This window comes from Papilio machaon, chromosome 4 (genome assembly GCF_912999745.1).
Source record: "Papilio machaon chromosome 4, ilPapMach1.1, whole genome shotgun sequence".
NCBI classification, from domain to species: Eukaryota; Metazoa; Arthropoda; class Insecta; order Lepidoptera; family Papilionidae; genus Papilio; species Papilio machaon.
This window is the reverse complement of record NC_059989.1, coordinates 5,103,433-5,123,412: the sequence shown is the minus strand read 5'-3', so window position 1 is coordinate 5,123,412 and position 19,980 is coordinate 5,103,433. Positions and strand designations below refer to the sequence as shown.

General features: G+C 36.0%; 1 protein-coding gene across 2 annotated transcripts in view; it reads right to left on the bottom strand.

Moving 5' to 3' along the window:
• Positions 1–19,980, bottom strand: part of LOC106710655 (protein sidekick) — a 40,136-nt gene that overhangs the window by 5,966 nt on the left and 14,190 nt on the right. For both annotated transcript variants that reach the window (XM_045677833.1, XM_045677834.1), the window contains exons 2-16: positions 11,627–11,722; positions 11,303–11,479; positions 9,769–9,985; positions 8,945–9,648; positions 6,885–7,004; positions 5,654–5,809; positions 4,761–4,887; positions 3,354–3,646; positions 3,050–3,235; positions 2,123–2,535; positions 1,609–1,831; positions 1,336–1,532; positions 994–1,203; positions 539–793; positions 177–405 (exon numbers count right to left, since the gene is read on the bottom strand). In XM_045677833.1, the coding sequence (XP_045533789.1) occupies positions 177–405; positions 539–793; positions 994–1,203; positions 1,336–1,532; positions 1,609–1,831; positions 2,123–2,535; positions 3,050–3,235; positions 3,354–3,646; positions 4,761–4,887; positions 5,654–5,809; positions 6,885–7,004; positions 8,945–9,648; positions 9,769–9,985; positions 11,303–11,479; positions 11,627–11,722 (3,603 nt within the window). The remainder of the gene's footprint in view (positions 1–176; positions 406–538; positions 794–993; positions 1,204–1,335; positions 1,533–1,608; positions 1,832–2,122; positions 2,536–3,049; positions 3,236–3,353; positions 3,647–4,760; positions 4,888–5,653; positions 5,810–6,884; positions 7,005–8,944; positions 9,649–9,768; positions 9,986–11,302; positions 11,480–11,626; positions 11,723–19,980) is intronic.

Here is a 19,980-nt window from a genome sequence, read left to right as displayed (position 1 = left end):
ATATGCTTAAAACATTTTTGCTTACACAAGCTAACATTTTTAATCTAATTACTTCAAATTTAATCGATCTAAGACAAAAGCAAAAAAAGCTGATCAATCGTTTGGAAGATTGATCCAGTTTTGTACATCTATACAAAGCAATTAAAATCTTGTTTTGGCCGTAAATAATAACACACCAGCTTCCCTGGTCCTCTCGAGCGCGGTGGGGCTCTCGGCGGAGACACCGACCTCGTTGAGCGCGGTCATGCGCACCTCGTACAGCGACCACTCCTCCAGGTTGGCGAGCACATGCGAGTTGGCCGTGTGGTCCTCGATGACGCAGTGCAGTGTCTCGTTGTCGCCACTGCGCTTATATGTTATGTTGTACCCCTTCGGGTTCCCGTACCATTCGCTTTGTTGTAGAGGCTGGAATCATACAGTTAACTATACATAGCGTTTAGCATTTTTGTAGTGTATACTAATGTTCATCTTAGTAAACGCTGTTAATAGTTAATCCAAAAATGTGCATCTAAAATATATAAAATCGACATATACTTACAATCCACCGAACTCTGAGGTTGTTGGCGCTGACGGCTCGCACGGTGACGTTGCGGGGAGGGTGGCGGGGCGGTGCCTGTATGGTCTGGAACTCCTTGCAGGGCTCGGAGGGCGGTGACGAGCCCACCACGTTGCTGGCCACTAGCCGCAGACGGTACGTCGTAAACGGCACCAAGCCTGTCACTAGGATGGACTGAGCGTCCGGTTCGCTCACTTCATAGATTGTCACCCATGATGTGTTGCGAGCTGTCTGTGCCTGTTTTAAGAGATAAATATAAGTAGACCTTTTTACTCACCGGTAAAATGAATGAAAAACGGAGGTAAAAAGCATTAGTCTTGCATTGCTAGTGTTTATATTAATTTGAATTTCCAATAAAGGATACTTGATACTACAAAATTTTTTGGTAAAGCTTTGTTGAAAAACAATTTTCCTAACAGATTATAGGTTATTTTTACCTGTACTGTCCAGAGAGATATGGAGGAGTTGCCGTCGAAGCCGGGCGTGAACTGCAGCAGCACGGAGTCTGCGGCGATGTTGGAGAGGGCGAGGTTGCGGGGCGCGGCGGGCAGCACGGGCTCCACCCCCGACTGCAGCCCCGCCCCGCGCGCCGGCCCCTCCCCCACGCCGCTCAGCGCGCTCACCCACACTACGTACTGCGTACTCGCCTAATGATAACATTGTATTACTATTTACGATGATTTGTTCTCTCTCTTGATTCGTAAATCTATGATGTCTTTATAGGTAAATGGGTAATATTTACTGCTCGGAACAACGCATACTCTTAACATTAATAATACCTGTAAATGCTCCACTCGTATGCTAGTGATATTTGGTGGTAATATTTCTTCTTTGTACGTGTCATTGTTGTCTTTAACTTGGTAGGACAGCTTGTAGCCGATCAGTACGCCGTTTGCTTTCTTCGGGGGAGACCACGACACGCGCACCGCACGATCTGAGATATCGTCGAATTGCAAACCGCCAACCTCGTCCGGAACTGAAAGTATTCATTGTTAGAATAAAATAAAGTTGTTTTTTAAACATTTTTACAATCTAAATGAAAAGTATCTTACTGTCTTCTTTAGTCCTGACTAGTACGTAATCACTCTTAGGTCCATCGCCGGGCTCGGTGAAGCAGAGCACGGATATGTTGTATTCAGTGAACTTGTCAAGTCCGGCGATGACCGCCGACTGCTCCGTCAGCGGGTCCAGTAGGTTGGGCGGGATGCTCACTATCTTCTGCTCCACGTTGCCGTTCTCGCTCGCCTCCCATCTCCACGCCTGGATTTTGTAACCCTGAAACGACGAATATTTTAAACTATCTACCGCACCGGTGCACATAATACAAAAATTGGCAAGTTACTATTGCACTCATACCCAGAACAACCTAGGATTGTGAGCACACAGAGAAACGTTTTAAAAATTAGTTTTTCATGTGTACGAAACATATATTTTTTTGTCGATATAACATACATACACTACAATTTTATTAAATTGTATAGACTTTTGTTAAGGTTAAGACTTGATCTAGCTTTTATAATCTGTTCACGTTCTTTGTATATGTAAGATGCAATAAAACTTTGGTACCTGATTAATTCCGTTAATTTTCTGTGGGTTGGGCGGTGTCCACCACACCGTTATACCTGTAGAATTAAATGCTTCGCAGCGTACGTTGTCAGGTGCCGCTTCGGGAACGCCCTCTTTAGTCTTGATCGTGTAACTGTCAGAGAACACGCCCACTCCTTTGTCGTTGTACGCCGCTATTTGGACGTTGTAATCTTTCCATGTGATCAAATCTTGTATTAGATAGTTCCTTTGCGCTTCGTTGGTGATGTTTTGATACGTCCAGGGGCTATTGTCGTAGCCTCTTAGCCTATATCTGATGACGTAACCCAGTATATGACCGTTTCTGTGTTCTTCGAGTGGCGGTTGCCATTGTGTTATAATTTCTGATGAAGATCTCGCTGATCCCATAAAACCCAACGGTGGGCCCGATGGTGCTGAAACCATGTCAAGTTTCTTTTAAACCAAGTTTGTAGTTTTAGTTTAACAATTAGAATGAATACTTAATTAAAAAATAGATATATGTGTATTAAATATATATATTTTTATAAATACAAAGTTATAAGTACTAATTGACATGCAAAGGGATGCGTACAAGGCGGTTCGTAGCTTATGTACTGGAAATATAAATTCTAGTAATTGATAAATAACTGAAATATGCATGACACATTGACAAATTGAAGCATTACATGCAGACAGACGTCACAAGAGATGCAGCCGCGTACATTAGACATAACCTAAAGCCGAGAGAAAATATATTTTGACTGTAACATCTCATACCTTGGCAGCATATTAAGTCACCGGCTGCATGATTATAAAACAACCAATTTATTCTCAATACAATTTAATCCTGGTGCAAGTGTTTAATATCTCCCATAACATAGTCATGAGTCATGATTGTATGTTATATTTTAAGGGAATTTTTAAGACAAATTAAAAATGTATGATTACCTTCTTGTGGTAGTGTTAAGACGTCGGTGGGGTCGGAGGGTGGGCCCTCGCCGACTGTGTTGACGGCGGACACTCGGAACTGGTAGGAGGTGGCCGCCTTCAGGCTGGTGAGCAGCACCCAGCGCTGGCTCGCGGATACGTTCATTGGCTCCGTCACCCAGTTCAGCAGCGGGTCCGGTGTCGGACCTTTGGCAAAACAAATTTCAGTAATTATTACATATTTGGTGCATCCAATTGTACCAAACCAATTAGTAAAAGATATGTTTGTTAATGGATCATATTTTTTGTTGGATTAGTAACGTACCAAACTCGGGTACGACTCTTCGTTGTACGATGAACTTGTGCACGGGCGAGTTGCCATCGAAGCCTGGCGTCCAGGAGACGTTGACGGCTCGCTGCGTGGCGTCCAGCCGCAGGGCGCGCACGTTGGTAGGCGCGAAGGGCAGCTCGATGACGGAGAGCAGAGCGCGGCGCGTGTGGTTACCTCCCGGTGACGTCACCACGCACGCGTACTCGCCCGCGTCGCTCGCGCGCACCGCCTGCACTTGCAGCGCCCCCTCGTTCGTTATCCAAACTCGAGAACCTGCCGTCATCGGCCTGCAAATTTATGTCATTCATTTACTTTTATCACCTTATCATCTGAGGCGCTACAGCCGCAGCTGGACCTGGGCCTGGTCAAGTAAATTTCTCCACGCCGATGTAAATACATTCTTATGCATTGAAATTTATGTAATGCACTTTTTCGCATGTATATCGTCATATTTAATATTACGTAGAAGGCGATGCACTATCAATTGAGATCGATATAAATGTGATCATGCTATTTTTTAATTAAAATTACTTAGATTTTTTTCCAAATGGTAATTCAACAACAGTGATATGCACCGGTTATTACGGTGAAGGAAAACATCGTGATGCAACCTGCACATATCTGAGAAGAAATTCAATGATATGTGTGAAGTCAACCAACCCGCACTTGGCCAGCGTGGTTGACTATGGCCTAGTCACCCCTAACTTGGGGTAGGCTCCGAGCCCCTCGGTGGGGACGTACAGTGAGCTGATGATGATGATGATGATATGCACCGACAAGAAAAGTCTTAGTGGGTCATCACGGCTGTAGACAATCTTTAGTACGAATTTACTGCGCTGTGATGGTGAAAGTTTACGCTGTGATAACAAAACATTTATTGTATCGTTAAACGCATGGTAAATAGCTGTGTCAACTTCGATTAAATGTTTTTTTTTTTTAAATAATATGCTTATTTTTATAAGACACATAAGGAATTACCATCATTATAAAGAGACAATGTTGGTGTAACAATTCTTTAAACGGCGATTATCGGAAGTGTTGGGTTTCACAGCGGAGGGTCGACTTCCGTGTTGGAACAATATCGATGTTTTTTGTAACGCAGAGGATGTAAATGAATAGCTTTTGTAGTGTTTCTATGGAGTAAGCAGGGACTTAGTTTTGTATCAATTATTATATGATAGAAAATCGATAAGAACTGGAAAAAGAATATCTTAATTTCACAATTATCTCTATTTAGTCTCTCCAGTATCGTTACATCTGTATTACAACGAAATTGCGATCCCTTTCAACTCTTTGAAAAAATCCGAGACATTATTATGTACTTATTATTTCTTATACATGTTGTCAGTTGAAACACACAGGAAGTGCATATAATTGTGTATGTAAAGAACATTAACGTACTGATTGTTGTGGAACCAGTCGATGTTGTACTTGACGTTTGGGTCGCTGGATACTCGACATTGTAGCGTGGCTGTGTGGCCCAGCAGTACACGCGTGTCCACCGGCGGTGCTATTATCTGCGTCCTCACTGCACAACACATACAAATAAAAACTTACAATTAATTTAATCTCATTACACGTCCCGATTAATGGATTTGAGCCTAACCTAAATCATTGCCCTCAATGAGAATTATATTTTTGCAGATTTCCTCATAAAATACATTAAAACAATCTTCTAAAATGCATTTTCACTCTGACCTCATAAAATAATTGTTATTAAATTGAGGAAGCAGGTAGAGTATTAGATATATTGAACTCAACTCATAAAATTAATAGCCAACCGCGCCATTTAATCCAAGGGCAGATGCCAATAACATAATGGAATCAGATATTTTATAGCTAGCCTTAAATACTACGTTACATGATAAAGATTTCGTAAAGTTTGGAAAGGTACAATATTTTCTTCATGGTATTTCTAAATCTTACTAAAGATTAATTACTATCAAACATATAAAATATTATTATAAATCAATAAGGACAAATCCATATAAAAGAAAGTCGTGTTCGTTACACTATTTATAACTCAAGAACGGCTGAATCGATTTGACTGAAAATTGGTAGGCAGGTAGTTTAGAACCAGGAAAAGGACTTAGGATAATTTTTACCCCGTTTTCTATTTTTTATTCCGCGCGGACGTGACTACGTCCCGCGACTGCGGGTAAAAGCTAGTATTATTATAAAATTGTATGTTTGTTGCATATATGTAAATGTGAAATCTCAGAACAAAAATCTTACCTAGCAGGTTGTTAGTTTTATTTAAATAATTAACCTAAGGTAAATGGAATATTTAATACCTAATACAGTGAGGAACGCCTCGCCGGAGACGTTGCCCGCGTCGTTTGCTCGAATGCAGGTGTACTTGCCGCTGTCGGCGGTCGTCGTGCTCGTGATCAACAGGTCGCCCTCGTCCAAAGCCTGCAGCCGACCTGACAGCTTGATTATAAGAGAATCTGGAAATTAACATATAAAAAACAATAACAAAAACTAGCAAATTTTAAATAATACATGAAGATTCTTTGTTAGGATTAAGTTATAAAAAAACATGCAAAGTATATACAATGTTTGAGGTTACTAATACTATAAAAAATAATAAATGATCAGTCCTCCCAAGTAGGGTTGGCGAAAGGCAGGCGGCCGGCCATAAAAAATTAAGCCAAAACTTTAAGGTTTGTAAAACCTTGTGTGCCAACCCTACGTGAGTGGGAAAAGGCCAGGGAGATGATGAATGATCAGTCTAACTTTGCTATTAAATATTTCATTTGTGCAATTTAACTTAAATAATTTTAAGAATGTAATAAATATTATTTTAGAAAGGTTGTAGTTTTTTAGAACAAAAATACTTCAGCAAAAGCATTTCTAAAGTAATAAAGGAGTCAAACTTATAAATGTAACATTATCGCCAGTAATAAAAGCATAAACATGATATTTTTACGAGGAGCTCGAGTGCTTATTTAACATTGCATCGCTATTAAAATGTCTGTGCATTATCTACTTAGCTGAAAATCGCACCTGTCCCCTACAAACATAAACTGAACTAATATGAATCTAACGTGTATTGTAATCCCTATCTAAATATGTGTACAACAAATGTAAAATTATCTTATAACTAGCTGTGCCTGCAACTCTGTTCACACGGAATTAAAAAAGACTATGTTCTATATCCATGACAAATTTCATCCAGATCCGTCGAGCCTTTTTGGAGATACCTTCTAACAAACATCCATCCATCCAAACATTCGCATATATTATTTAAATAAGATGTAAACTGAAAAATACGTACAACTTTAACACCTTGACCTTGGTCTAATGAATTAAAAAATCAAAGGAATGTTCTTGGTCGTGCAGCAAGTCAAAACAAAAGACAAATATCACGAACATGGTCGGACGAAGGACGGAAGACTCACCAACCAGAGCAAAAGTGTTCATAATTTGTTGATGATGTTTTACCGCCACGCTGTCTTTAAATGGTCACATATTGTTCCGTTAATAAGTGACCGTGAATCTGAGTATTTCAGTGGAACTTACCGTTGAAGTACCAGGTGACATTGGGCGTGGGCGCGCCGACGGCCCGGCAGCTGATGGTGGCGTCCTTGCCGTCCAGCACCGTCAGGTTGGTGGGCGCGCTCTGCATTACTGGCGGGGACGCTACAAGCCACACATTGCAGTTAACTCGAGCGCTACTCTATACACTAGGTAGAAACCTTTATCTATTACCTAAAATTAGTATTCAAACGTGATTGTGTTCGCAAAGTTATTTAACATGCACATACAAAACGTAATTTGTTGATCTAAAAACATGTGCAGTAAAATTAACATAAAAACTAATACTAGATAACGAAATGTTGCACCAAAGTCAATTTATAAAATAACATGGTTCTGCTTCATCTCGTCGGGTTTTCGTCGAAACATAAACGAGACTAGAGTCGTTTCGGTACTATGAATAATTTGATTTCATTAGCTTCACTTGCGTTAGTGGCGAGTAAAATTTTTATTGATGTTACATCGAAGCTGGAGAAGTAAAATTGAACGAGTTCCTGTAATTCTCGTTAAATTAAAAGAAATTTACTTCCATACATAACATTTAAACACGAACACTTTGTTATATAACTCTGTGATAGATATCATTATTCATATGAACAGAATAGGATAGAATAGAAATAGGTTAATTGAATTACAAGAGAGGCGAGTGCACAGGGTATTGAGACGTAGAAATGACGTCTTTTGCATATAGCTATGTCAGCACAATGCGAATGGGGCAAACACAACAAAGATTGTTTCAGTATTAATTTAATACGTTTCATAATTTCGCAAGTAATAAGTAAAATAACACCTCTGTTGAAAGGTATTGGGAAAATGTAAGTTTCTTCAAATTAGAATTTTGAAATGATTAATGCTTTAGGAATGTGATAAAGGGGATCAACAATTTGTTAAGGAATTTATTAAATGAATTTTCATTACCTAAGATGAATTTTTAGTGGAACAAATTGTTGAAGAAAGAGTTGTATATTGTTTAAGAATTCATAAATGAATACGATGATATCTTATTAAATACATAGAGTACTTTTGATAATTGCAGAGGCATTGGTAACACGAGTCGGTTACTCAAGCCCGTCGTAAACTGAGTTTATTTACGGGCTCTTAAGCTTCGCAGGTGTCCTTCAAATCTTAGGATGTCGTAGTTTCGGGGCGAGCTGATGAATTTTTCAGTATTCCCTCGCAGCGGGAAGGGCAACATATCTTGCTGCCAATCTGAATAATTTTGATGTGACTTATGGCGTCTTATACGTTGTATGTTGTAACAAACATAGGATTTTTTTTTCTAATATTATAGAAAAGTTTCAAATGAAAGTAGAAAATTAATGATTGATCTAATACCTTCTAAATTTTGTACAAGCAATATTAAATGTAAACCGCGATTTAATTATATGAAGACAGTTACAAAATAAAACTGTTTATTTAACATTAAATATAAGAAATAATACTAGTGCCTTCAAATCATGCTACAAAAGTGAAAAAAAACGCAAAAATCAATATCTGGAACTTTATCAACGACAATGTTAAATTTAAATGAGTTTACTACACTAAAAGCAAAAATAATCATAAATTATCCATCGACAGCTTTGAAAACGAATGCGTCTTGATAATCTATAGAGAAAAACAATAATTATTGTGCTTCAGAAGCATAATTGCAATTAAAATGTGCTAAAAAATCAATCGATTAATCTTACTGCCAGTATCAAAACGAAAAGACTTTGTCTTTTTGTCACCAGTCCTCATTCTGATTAACTTCATGTGGCTTCGCGCCGCGCGTCTATTGTCCCGCGCTGCACCATCATACCAACATGTTAATTAACCACTGTATGCTAAACACATCTTATTCATTATAAATAATACAAACACGATAGCTCAAAATATATTTGGCATGTTTTGCACCTTCGGCAATTCTATGAGCATATCTTAGTAGACCTATCTTTGTACAGAATATTACACAGAAGAGATTTTAAGTCATGTAAAACTTGTTTTTTGCCAGTCTATTCAGGAAGGAAACAAAAAAATGGAACTTGTAGAATATATAGTTTACTTACTTTTGATCTTTAACCAGGTATTTATGGAAGCTTCCCCGGCTTCGTTGCTCGCGATACATTGGTAAATTCCCATGTCTTCCATTTTCAGATCGTTTATTATAAGCGATCGGTCCAGTTCTACTCGATACCTGCCTCCGCCGTCGTCTACGTCGCCGTTGTCGGTCTCCCCCGCTTCGGCACCGACGCTCGCTATTTTCTTCGCATCTTTGTACCATGTGATCCCCGGCAAGGGTATACCTTCTACGTTGCATTCCAAGACTACGGTGTTCCCGAATTCACCATAAGTCTCAGACTTAAGTGTCGACAACATGGTCGGTTTCTCGAACACAGTGACTGTAGCTGATGCAGTCACCGTCGCGAATCCACCACTTTTTAATCTAGCTTGGCAAGTATACTGTCCTGTATGAGTCAAGTTAGCTGATATGAGACTTAGCGTTCTGTTCCACTGGTCGTTCAAGTCGTAAGTAATACCAGCAATGTCAATTAAAATGCCATCTTTGAACCATAACGTCTCTAATTCATGCAAAGGCCTCGCGTTTGCGATGCAATATAGATTCCTGTACTCCTGACCCTTTATTATCTTTGTGTCTTGCGGTTTGATAATTATTTCTGGAGCTATTTCTTTGGTGTCATCGCCAAGGACATTTAGTCTTATGTATGGACTATTTTCAACTTTTCCTGATTGGGTGTTAAAAGCTTGGGCTCTAAAATACACACACACAACTTGTGTTTAGCTTTTGAATTATTCGCATTAAATAACTAATATTGATTTCTTAAATAAGTCATACAAAACTGTTAATAAGATGTAAAAGAAATAGACTCACCTATAAGACCTCTCATCCTTTTTCGAAGCACACAATATAACAAGCTTATGGTCATCGGTTACGGCATATTTCTGGTCATATCCCAGTTCACCGTTCTCGTCCTGCCAGTTAACTGATGGAGGCGGTTCTGAGTCAATGTGGGGGAAATCTAAGATAGCAGCTCTGCCTGAGTCAACTGTAACTTCTTGTTCTATTTTGTTTTCGAACATACCCATATCTAGAAAGAATAACATCATGTAAATTATGGTATTTTACTGTATTGTTGTTCCAAAAAGTTATAGTATGTTATTGTTTAATGCAATTTGTACCGGCAGAGTAAGATTAAAGAATGTTCATTCACTTTGAAGAAAGTTTATTTAAATCAATCGTAATTGCGTCTGATGAGAGTTATTAATTCCATAAACAATTCTCTTCATGCGGATGTAATAGACTATGAAATCATACGGGCATTAAGTATTTATATTTTGCCTGCAGCTAATGTAACAGAGATTTTATTATAAATTTGCTTGTAAAGTACAGTAAAATTGTACGTTTTATGCAAGAATTTATAAGAAAATAATAAGACTTCCAAGGCCACCAGCTTAAGAGTTTCTTACCTCACTTAGTACTAACAATGAATAGTTCTTTAGCGGTGACGATTTCCCAGATGTTACAATGTGAATATTGTCAAGGCGAAAGTCACTAGTCACGTAGTAAGACTACATGATAACTGAACTGATCAAGTAGAACAGATGGAAGATTAAAATTATTACAGACCAATACGATTAGCTAGTTAATATTCTTCTAAAAATAGCGGTCTATTCTATTAAACTAGAAAGTGGTAGGTTTTATGGCCATGCTATAAAAAATGTCTACGATACTTATTAATATGGGTAAACGCTTTACTTATAAGCACAAAAGATTGGTAGACAATGCATCGACCATTAGCTGTAATCATTTGTCTTCAAAATCAAATTCGAATTCGTTGCGTGCAGCATGACAACTTGTGAAATTTAATAATTGACGATGAAGTCACATGATTAAACCGTTGCAATGTTTCTTTAAACCGAGTTTTATTGAAGTTAAATAGTATGAATTATGATGATATTTAAGCATCAATTTAAAAGACTAAATAATCTTATACATGTAAAGATATACAAATAAATAGAATAACAATATCCTGGCATTACCTTCAGCGTTATATCGAGCACACAATCGGGCGGCCTCCTGTAGCCAGGTCATTCACAGGCAATAAATAAAATGACCTGACTATTAACTTTTAATAGTCCAGCATTAAGTCCGAATAGTGAGAATAAGCAATAGAGCGCGTTTCACGGCTGGTTTTTTTGTTTAGGTAAAATTGTGAAACGTGTGCAAACATTTTTATGCCTTTTGTTTTATATTACAGAAAAAAAATACGTGGTATGAGATTAAGATAAAAAAAATAGATAGAATTTGAAAAGAAATATACCTAAATCTTTTTACCTGATATCTCGTAGCAGTTCTTACTAATAATATAGAGAAAATAAATCATAATTAAAAAAAATTGACTCACATGCTACAACAATATTGTTCTTTTCGCTGAAGATGGCGCCGACGTCATTTTTGGCGATGCACTGGTACGCGCCCGCGTCTTGTCGCTGCGTGTTGTGAATCTTGTAGAAGATGTCTGTTGAGTATTCGCTCAGGGGTACGCCGTTTTTTAACCACCTGTACATCGGCTGCGGTATTCCTAAAAATATGTCGTCCATAAACACATAAAGAAGACCTAACTTTCTTCGTGAGCTACTTTTTGACACCAACTTGGCGTCATAATGTTGGCAAATATTAGTTAAAAAATTATTTGGTAACAACGCAAAATTGAAGATTCATTGCTTACCGACTGCGGAACATTGCAATATCTTGGACGTGCCCTCTCGTACGATGCTATTTAAGGACGAGGGTTGCATGTTGAAGCGCGGCGGCTGCATTTGCGCTGAAATAAGAGGATAACATACTATTAATGAAATGGAATGAAGTCACTATAGTTTATTGGTTAAGTACTATCCTAATGTTATCTGAGCTCGATTCGGATTTGGACGGTGTTTAAATTAAGTTACATGTGAAATATCGTCTATTATTAATATTATGGCGCCTTCACTTATCCCTGTTTTGCTTTATGCATGCAGCAAAGTGTAGCGTTAACTTGCTATTTTGTTATTTGCCTAAAATGGAATTGGCAAAATGTCTTATTCTGTTTACGATTTTATTATGTGCATGCAATGTAAACGAAACATTTGTATTGTCGCTAAAAAAACATTCTTGAAAGAAATATATTTTGGTAATGAGCTTTGAAAATGATTATTATTTAAAAATATGCTAAGTGTATACGGTTGCTTTTGCAAAGAGAGCTTTAAAGTGGAAGTTTTCCGAGTCGCAAAAGCAACACGGGCTGGCACCGTCTACCTGGCTGTTAAGGCCGCACTTCCACGCCGCTTTCAAACACGGAGCTCACGGAAACTTTTCAACTTCTACGACTGTAGCGACATGCATCATTAAATCAATTACTCTTTAATTGCTATTCCGGTTATTAAACTTATTGGAAAATATCAAGTAACAAAACATGGCTGAAAAGTTAACGTAATTGTTGGAACGAAGTTCCTTATCGCGCGTTGTGAAAGGGGGCTAGACGGAAAAAATTCTTACGAAAAGTTGTCACGACACTTTTTGCTATAGTAACCATGGCAACGACGTGACAATATATAACGAAAATTCATAGGAACTTCGTTCCATCCGGGTGTCCCTTGACACCTCTCAAGTTTTTTTTTATTATTGTGATGTTTGAATACGAATATTTGAGCTGTTTTTAGCACATCTGCTGTAAAGTTACGCGAAGTTGAATTTTAGGAAATACATAAAAAACCAACTGTTTCTATTCAATGTTTTTGTAACAAAATGCTATACACTTTAAAAATGTCATGAGTAAGCACAAGACGTCGAAGTTGACGTCATCCGGTATTTGATCCGTTCTCACACGAAGCCCCTTTCACGCGATAAATTCTAATTAAACTTTAATCAAGACTTGTTGGCATACGTATTGGTGTTGAATTTCTTGTGTTGAAATATAAACAACATTTTATAGACAATGCAATTCAAGCATACAAATATTTCATTGATATAGCAAAATTGCTGTTCATTCCATTTGTGTCGTAAAACTCGACGGTCTGCATTCCAAATTTTTTTTAGTGAGTCATTGCATCTCAAAGCACAAAAAGTGGCGTCAATTAGATATCGCGTCATTCAATTTAGGTCAAGTAGTGTTGTTACTTTAAGACGTTGGATTGCTGGACTTAACAAATTTAGTTTAGTTCACCGATGTGCAGGATTTTACAAAGCATAACACTAACAAAACTCTTTAAAGTAAAAGAAGAAACAACACAACACTAACACCCTTTTAAAATGTTGTTGACATGAATTACAGCCAAATCCAGTTAATAAATTGTAAAAAACAACATATCAATAATGCCCATGAAAACCATATGTCCCGTTTGGATGTCATGCGACCCTTTAAAAGTACATCGCTTTATAATCACTGGCACCTACTATTTACCATACCATTCATTCAGTGGGCTCGTTAAAAAGTTGATATAAGTACCTACCAATGTGGTAATAAACAAGTTGGTCTTTAAAAATAATAATATTCAAACAGGAAGAAGTTAAAGCCAACGTTTTTAACACTTGAAAAACTTTTTACCTTTTCGTAATTTATTTGACATAGTACACTTGAGCGTTTTCTGCCCTTTGGAGAATTAGTTAAGGTTAAATACCTATTTATCCTCATATGTATCTTTTAGGATCCTTGGAAATGTTCATTGTAACATATCACGTAGATTTCATGGGATTTAACGGACTTAACCCTTTCGGCTGTCTCATACTAGTCACCAGGGTATTTTAGAAGACCACGATTTAATCTAGATAAAATAGTATTACCTCTACTAACCGTTGCTTTTGTACGTCAGTACACGTTGTTTTATTATTTTTTTAATAATCAAGCTTGTATAAGGAAGACTGACCTGTGATTACGAACTAGCGATTTCAAACTTGGATAAGTTTCTTCTTTTGCACTTAGAGGTTTTACTATACTACACGTATTTGGCATAATGACAAGTTGAATAAATTTGATGAAAATTACGGACTATTGATGCTAAATCTTGCAACAGAAAATTCGCATTGCTGCTCAGTTAAGATAGAGCGCGAGCAAGTGGCGTATTTTTTTATTTAATGTATGGAAGTGAGGCTCGTCAGTTTGGAAGCGAGAACAATTTGTTTACTTAGTACGTGCTATTGATTGACTGCAGCTCGGCCCAGTTAGCAGCGACACGTGTGGCCTGTTGCTTCCATCGCCTCCACATCAATTGATTTATTCTTACAAAGTAAAACTCGATAGTTAATCACGATTTACCCACAGTCAATTTTCACACACTCTGTTATTATTGACCTAATTGGTTTATTTTGTTTATTTAAGTTAGTTGCATGATCAAAGATATTTCTACTCTTAATTCCTATTTTTGCAAATTGTATCTTTTATGGATTATTTTAATTCAATTTGTTAAGAGATTTGTTTCTTTAATAATCGAATAAATAAACATAAAAAAAAGTATACGGTAACAATAGTAGTTTTTTTAATAAGATAGTATGAATTAGTACAAAACCGTGCATAGTACAAGAATTCTAACATATACCACTAGAAGGGAATCCATCTGATGTTACAAAAGTATACTTTATCTGGTGTTATCTTGTGTTTAACTTGTGTGGTGATGGTATCCTAGATAATGCGCGGCCATGTGCAGCTGCTGTCCGCAAACTAGTTCAAGGATGTAAACATTTACGAATTCAAAATATTCAAAAACGAACTAAGTCGAGTGTTCACCAAACACAAGGAAATAAGGTGCAGCAAATTCGTAAACTGCAGTAGCTAGCAGTTTTCATAATTTTAAAAAGTTTATCACAGGAATTAAAATGATTATTATACCGTATAGGTATTAAACAATACTTAAATTAACTGGTAATTTAAGAAATGTGATTCAAAAATAATAATTTATTTTCTATTTTTAGATATTTCTATCGTAGGTACTCATAGATACTGAAGCGTAAGATATTTATCGGAAAGTTTAAAAAGGTCGTAGCAATCAACTAAATGAAATTAACAGAAATAAATTTTATTTCATCGGTATTATTTAAATGTTCTTAATAAATTTTTTGTTTTATATTATTATACAAAATTATATTTTATATTTCATATTCAACTTTGGCTCATTTTTGCCAGTTCTTTGCAGAATTTTAACTATATATTTGTTTTATTTATTGTTAATTATACGGCATTTGTTAGTGACAACAAAATTAACTACATTTTCCTTCAGTATTAAGATACGGGCTGACATATAACTCAAAGTGATACGTAATCATATTATGGGTGTGAATATACTACGATGGCGCGCAATATATCTTTGATAATGTGATAAGATATAAATTAGCGGCTCGAGTGATTGCAATAAATTGTCCGTTGTATGTGAGAAAAACTACACACGTCCAGTCAACAAAGAGCAAGTTGATTGCATTACTGTGACTGTCGACCCTGGCGGACGTTGCTCCGTCTCATCTGCATATGTGCAATTAAGCTGCAGTTTAATGGAAAAAAATGTTGACACTATACTTTTTTCATATTATTTCAAAGAACTTAATATTTTATAGTAAGTAACGAGGAAATTGTTAGGTCTTGAAATCATGTAAATATTGATATATAGTTTAACTATGTTATATGTATTTTGAAACTCTGGTAAATGGTTTACTAAGCAGACCACGAATCCAAAAACTCACAATTAATGCGAAAAATTGGTGACAATAGCCAGAGACAAATTATTTTCAACTTTATTTACACAATGAAATTGTCTAACAAAATTTAGTTTTAGCTAACAGCCCGACGATACAGCTGTAGACAACAATTACACTGAAATGAATCAAAAATAACTGTTTCACTCTGGTACTAGAGAAAACAACGGCCAGTTAGCGTTTTTGCAGGTCGTGAACAATTCTGTAATGCCGTGACAACGACAACGCGAGGTCGTACACCCGCTATTAGCTTTAGCTCTAGCACCCACTACACGGGATAAAAACACGTCGAAACGAAGGGGGTTAGAGATTACGTAAATAATGACAACCAGGAGGCTTCTCTTTCTGCGGGTTTCTACTGCCAAAGAACAATATAAACAGTATTTCCATGTTATCATTCCTTTCATTACCTTTGGAAAAACCGAGACAACAGTATCCTTTTATAAGACTGACATATTTATTTACTTTCTGATGGCATGTAAAGTTTAGATCATTTTAAGGAGGCAAAAAACTAAAGATTTTACCTGAATAAAAAATTATTAGGCTAAAATTTGTTGTCAGCTTTATCTCATCGTGTAAAAAAATAAAACTGAACAATAAAAATACGTTAATAAAACATTGTATCAATAGAACGTACGATCTACCGTGTTTCTAACTTACTTCGTTAAAAAGAAAAATAAGAATCCAGAGTATGCAATATATAATACATAGTTTCGTGCAGAACCCTTTTATTAACTATGCAATATGTACAACGACAAAGCTTGAGGTAAAAAATATAGAAAAAGCATGTTAAAAGCAATAGCTTTTGAATTTACAATATCAATAACAAAGTGACATCGATGCACGTAACTTGTAACAGTACTATATTTTTTTAAAGACAGTCACTCGGATGTTGTTTCAATGTTGTTGATCGTGTTGTGTTTATGAAGTATACAATATGTGTACCTCTATAATAGTTCCAAACTCGACCCATAACGTTAAATCTATGTCCCGTCGGGTACCATTACGATACAAAGCAACCGCAAAGTCCACACCACGGATAATAATGCTATTATCATGTTATAATAAGGCTATTTTACCAGATTAGCACTGTTTATATGGAGAATGAAACAAAGTTGACTATCCGTCGTTTTTTGCCTAGTCAGGACGTTATGGCTAAGTCGTTGAGCTTAATAGTTTTTAGGAGCTCTGAAGTATAAGCAGCTGTTGCATGACAAGACCATGTCGAAGTGAAATTAATAACTCTTGTCTCTCCTCGGGCAACGGTCGTTACGTATTTGTTTTTGAAATATAGATCAAAATAACGGGAAACATAAATTTTTAACTTTGTTGTAATATTTTAACATTTAAGTAATAGATTTTTTGAAGATTACGAGTAAAAGTAAATATTTGATTGCCAAAAAGAAAGTAGAAGTTATATATTCTTGTTTGAACGCTGACAACAGTACATCAAAATAATAAGGTAATAAGATTATAGTGCCAAAGTTTGATTAAGTTCAATGGAAGCGTCGCGGACCGTCTATGGCACACGTAATAATCGTATCTATCATCGAAGCTAAACAACTTGAAGCCAGTCGACCACTAATCAGCCAGTGGATCAGTGAACTCGTCTAATATGAGCGCTCGCTCTATTTGAATGAGCCTTTGTTCTTCGGCGAATGGCTTATTAAGGTTGCCCTACAGCCGGCCAATCTCCGGCTCGATGGGTGGATGATGCTGTCCGCCGAAATTTTAGCACAGATAAATTTTCATTCTTGATTAAGTGGTTTTGTACTATAAATTCCCTTTCAATTATTAATATTCTCATTTAAATAAACCGGTTATAAAGTCATCGAAGGGCAATATTAGTCGTAATAAGCAATAGTACCTACTTATAAACTGTAATGTATTATTATAGCCCTAAATTATAATCTTGATCAATGTCGTATTCAGCAGTTTCTAGTTTTTATTTATGTAAATTCATTCATGATCACAAACTGAAAATTGTCTCGAAAAATATTTTTTTTTGGTCATTTACAATCCACAATTCATATATGTTTAACTTCTTGGACTTGTTTATACCTATATGTAGGTAAGTATGAAAAGGTCTTGCAATTCCAAAATAAAATACATTTATTACTATTTTTAATATCACTAGCACAAGGTACAATATCACACAAAGACTGTCCAGTAAATGTCGAGAATACTAGGATTTTTTTTAGTTGTAATTAATGTATCGATACAAGTTCTCATAACTACTCAAGTTTTGTTGAAAGTAAATACATATTTTTAAACCATGCATTCAATAATTATCGTATTACTAAACTTTGTGAAGAGCATGACGTTTGAATAAATGGACGTTTTGTTTACGTTTAACTTGAGTGCTTTTGCCTAAAATTAAGTGGTTCATAAAAAAAACAATATAGAGTTAAGATGAATACAAACTATTTCGTGTAATTTAGTGCATTTTACTTCATTTGATGTCATTTTGACCAAAAAGATTTTTCTAAGTTTTAAGCCTATACATGAATCCATAAAACATTTTTATGTTGTAGGTAAGTAAAAATCTACAAAGAGTTAAAAGTATAATATTGAAAGTGTATTGACCGATTGATTTCGAAACCACAAACTCTGGTCACTAAATTACGCAACTGATACTAATGTAACTTCCGCTTCATCATATTTCTTGTTATTTTACGTAGATTGCCACTAATCACAATATGTATTAAAATAAGCAGTATCAAAAGGTAATTTTTTAGGATCAATATTCCTCAATATGATATGCACTTATAATTTAATCATAATCAAGCCAAGACTTTGAAATTCACTAATAAAAGTTATTATCTTCTTTACTATCTTCGCCTAATATTTAAAAGTCGCCTTAATTAAATTACAGTATTTTTGTTTTCAAGAAAAATAGCTGTAACGTCAATTTGTATGTGAAGCGTGCCAAAGTATAAAATGGATTAAATACTTTTTAAATATAAATACCAAATAATGTAATAAAGGATGATTGTTAACTATTACAAATTTATAAATAAGACAAATTAGAAATTCCATGCAAAAATCTGGAGAAATTAAATCAATTAATAAACAAATCTTGTCAGATAAATAAATAGCTACTTACCAAATTAATTTATTAAAGGTCTGTTAATTTCTTGTGACAGATATTTTTCAAATTCATTATATAAATGGACGCAAAAGCACATAACGTACAAAAGTGCAACGTAATGTACACTTTAGGGTCGGGTGTAAAAGAAAACAAAGTGTGCCGGTATGTTAGAACACTCTGTAGCTTTTAACTTAAGTCCAGGTCGCGCGATTACGTGTGTGCAGGGCATTCAAACAATATCGTGCGCCGCGTCAGCTATCGGCCCGCTCGAATCTCTGGCTGGCATTCGGACCGCGCACTCAAGTAGCACAAAGCAAACCTTCATTGGCCGTTTATTAGCCTCACTTTGGACAATTAAGTGTTATTTACATAACTTTATTGCAGAGTGCTAAAATACAAACATTAATAATAAAGGAGAAAAAAATTAAATATCATTTGAAAATGTCTATAAAAAAAACAAAAAATTCACTTTCAATTTTACTGGAATTTTTAATTTTCTGCAGTTGCAACTGTTACAATTTTTCTTTCTCTAGAAAACTTATTACGACGGTTACGAACGTTTTACTTAAAAAAAAGTTAGCCAATTTTGTGGAGCGGTTTCCGAGTTATACTACGCTTACTTACAAATAGCATTTCAGTTGTATTTATAGCAATTCATATGAGCAATTAGAAAAATGACAGTAGCAGAGGCAACTTGTTACAATGTTGAATGTGCGGATTTTTAACAAATAAAGAAATTGATTTGTAGAACTTTGAATTGAATGCTTCTAAGTTTTGCCTAACCTTAGAGGTAGAAGATGAAAAACTTACATATCTGATATGAATATCAATCTTTTTCAAATTGCACATCATATTTTATTATCAAACATAGATATATATAATATATAAACTATCTAGGAATAATTTAACGCAAACTCTACCGAATTAGAAACTTAGCGCAAACCGATACTCTATGATTTAAGTTCCCTTACTGAAATATGTATCCTACGTTATACTTTTCTCGCATTTTATTATTAAAACATTCTTTTCAATTGCTTTAGATTAGAACACTCTATAACTGTAGGAAAGTGCGCGCTGTTAATGTATTGATTTCTTTGTTACGAGTCGTCAAAGGTCCACTTGAAGTATAGGTTACAAATGCGTTTACCTGCCTATGCTCACGTACCTCTTCGCAGTCGAGTCCTGGCATGCCGCCAATTTCCAAACGTAAGCTGACAGCCTCTTAGAAATGTTCAAGTTTTGGTCTCCATTGTCACACTTTGTATGAAACGTAA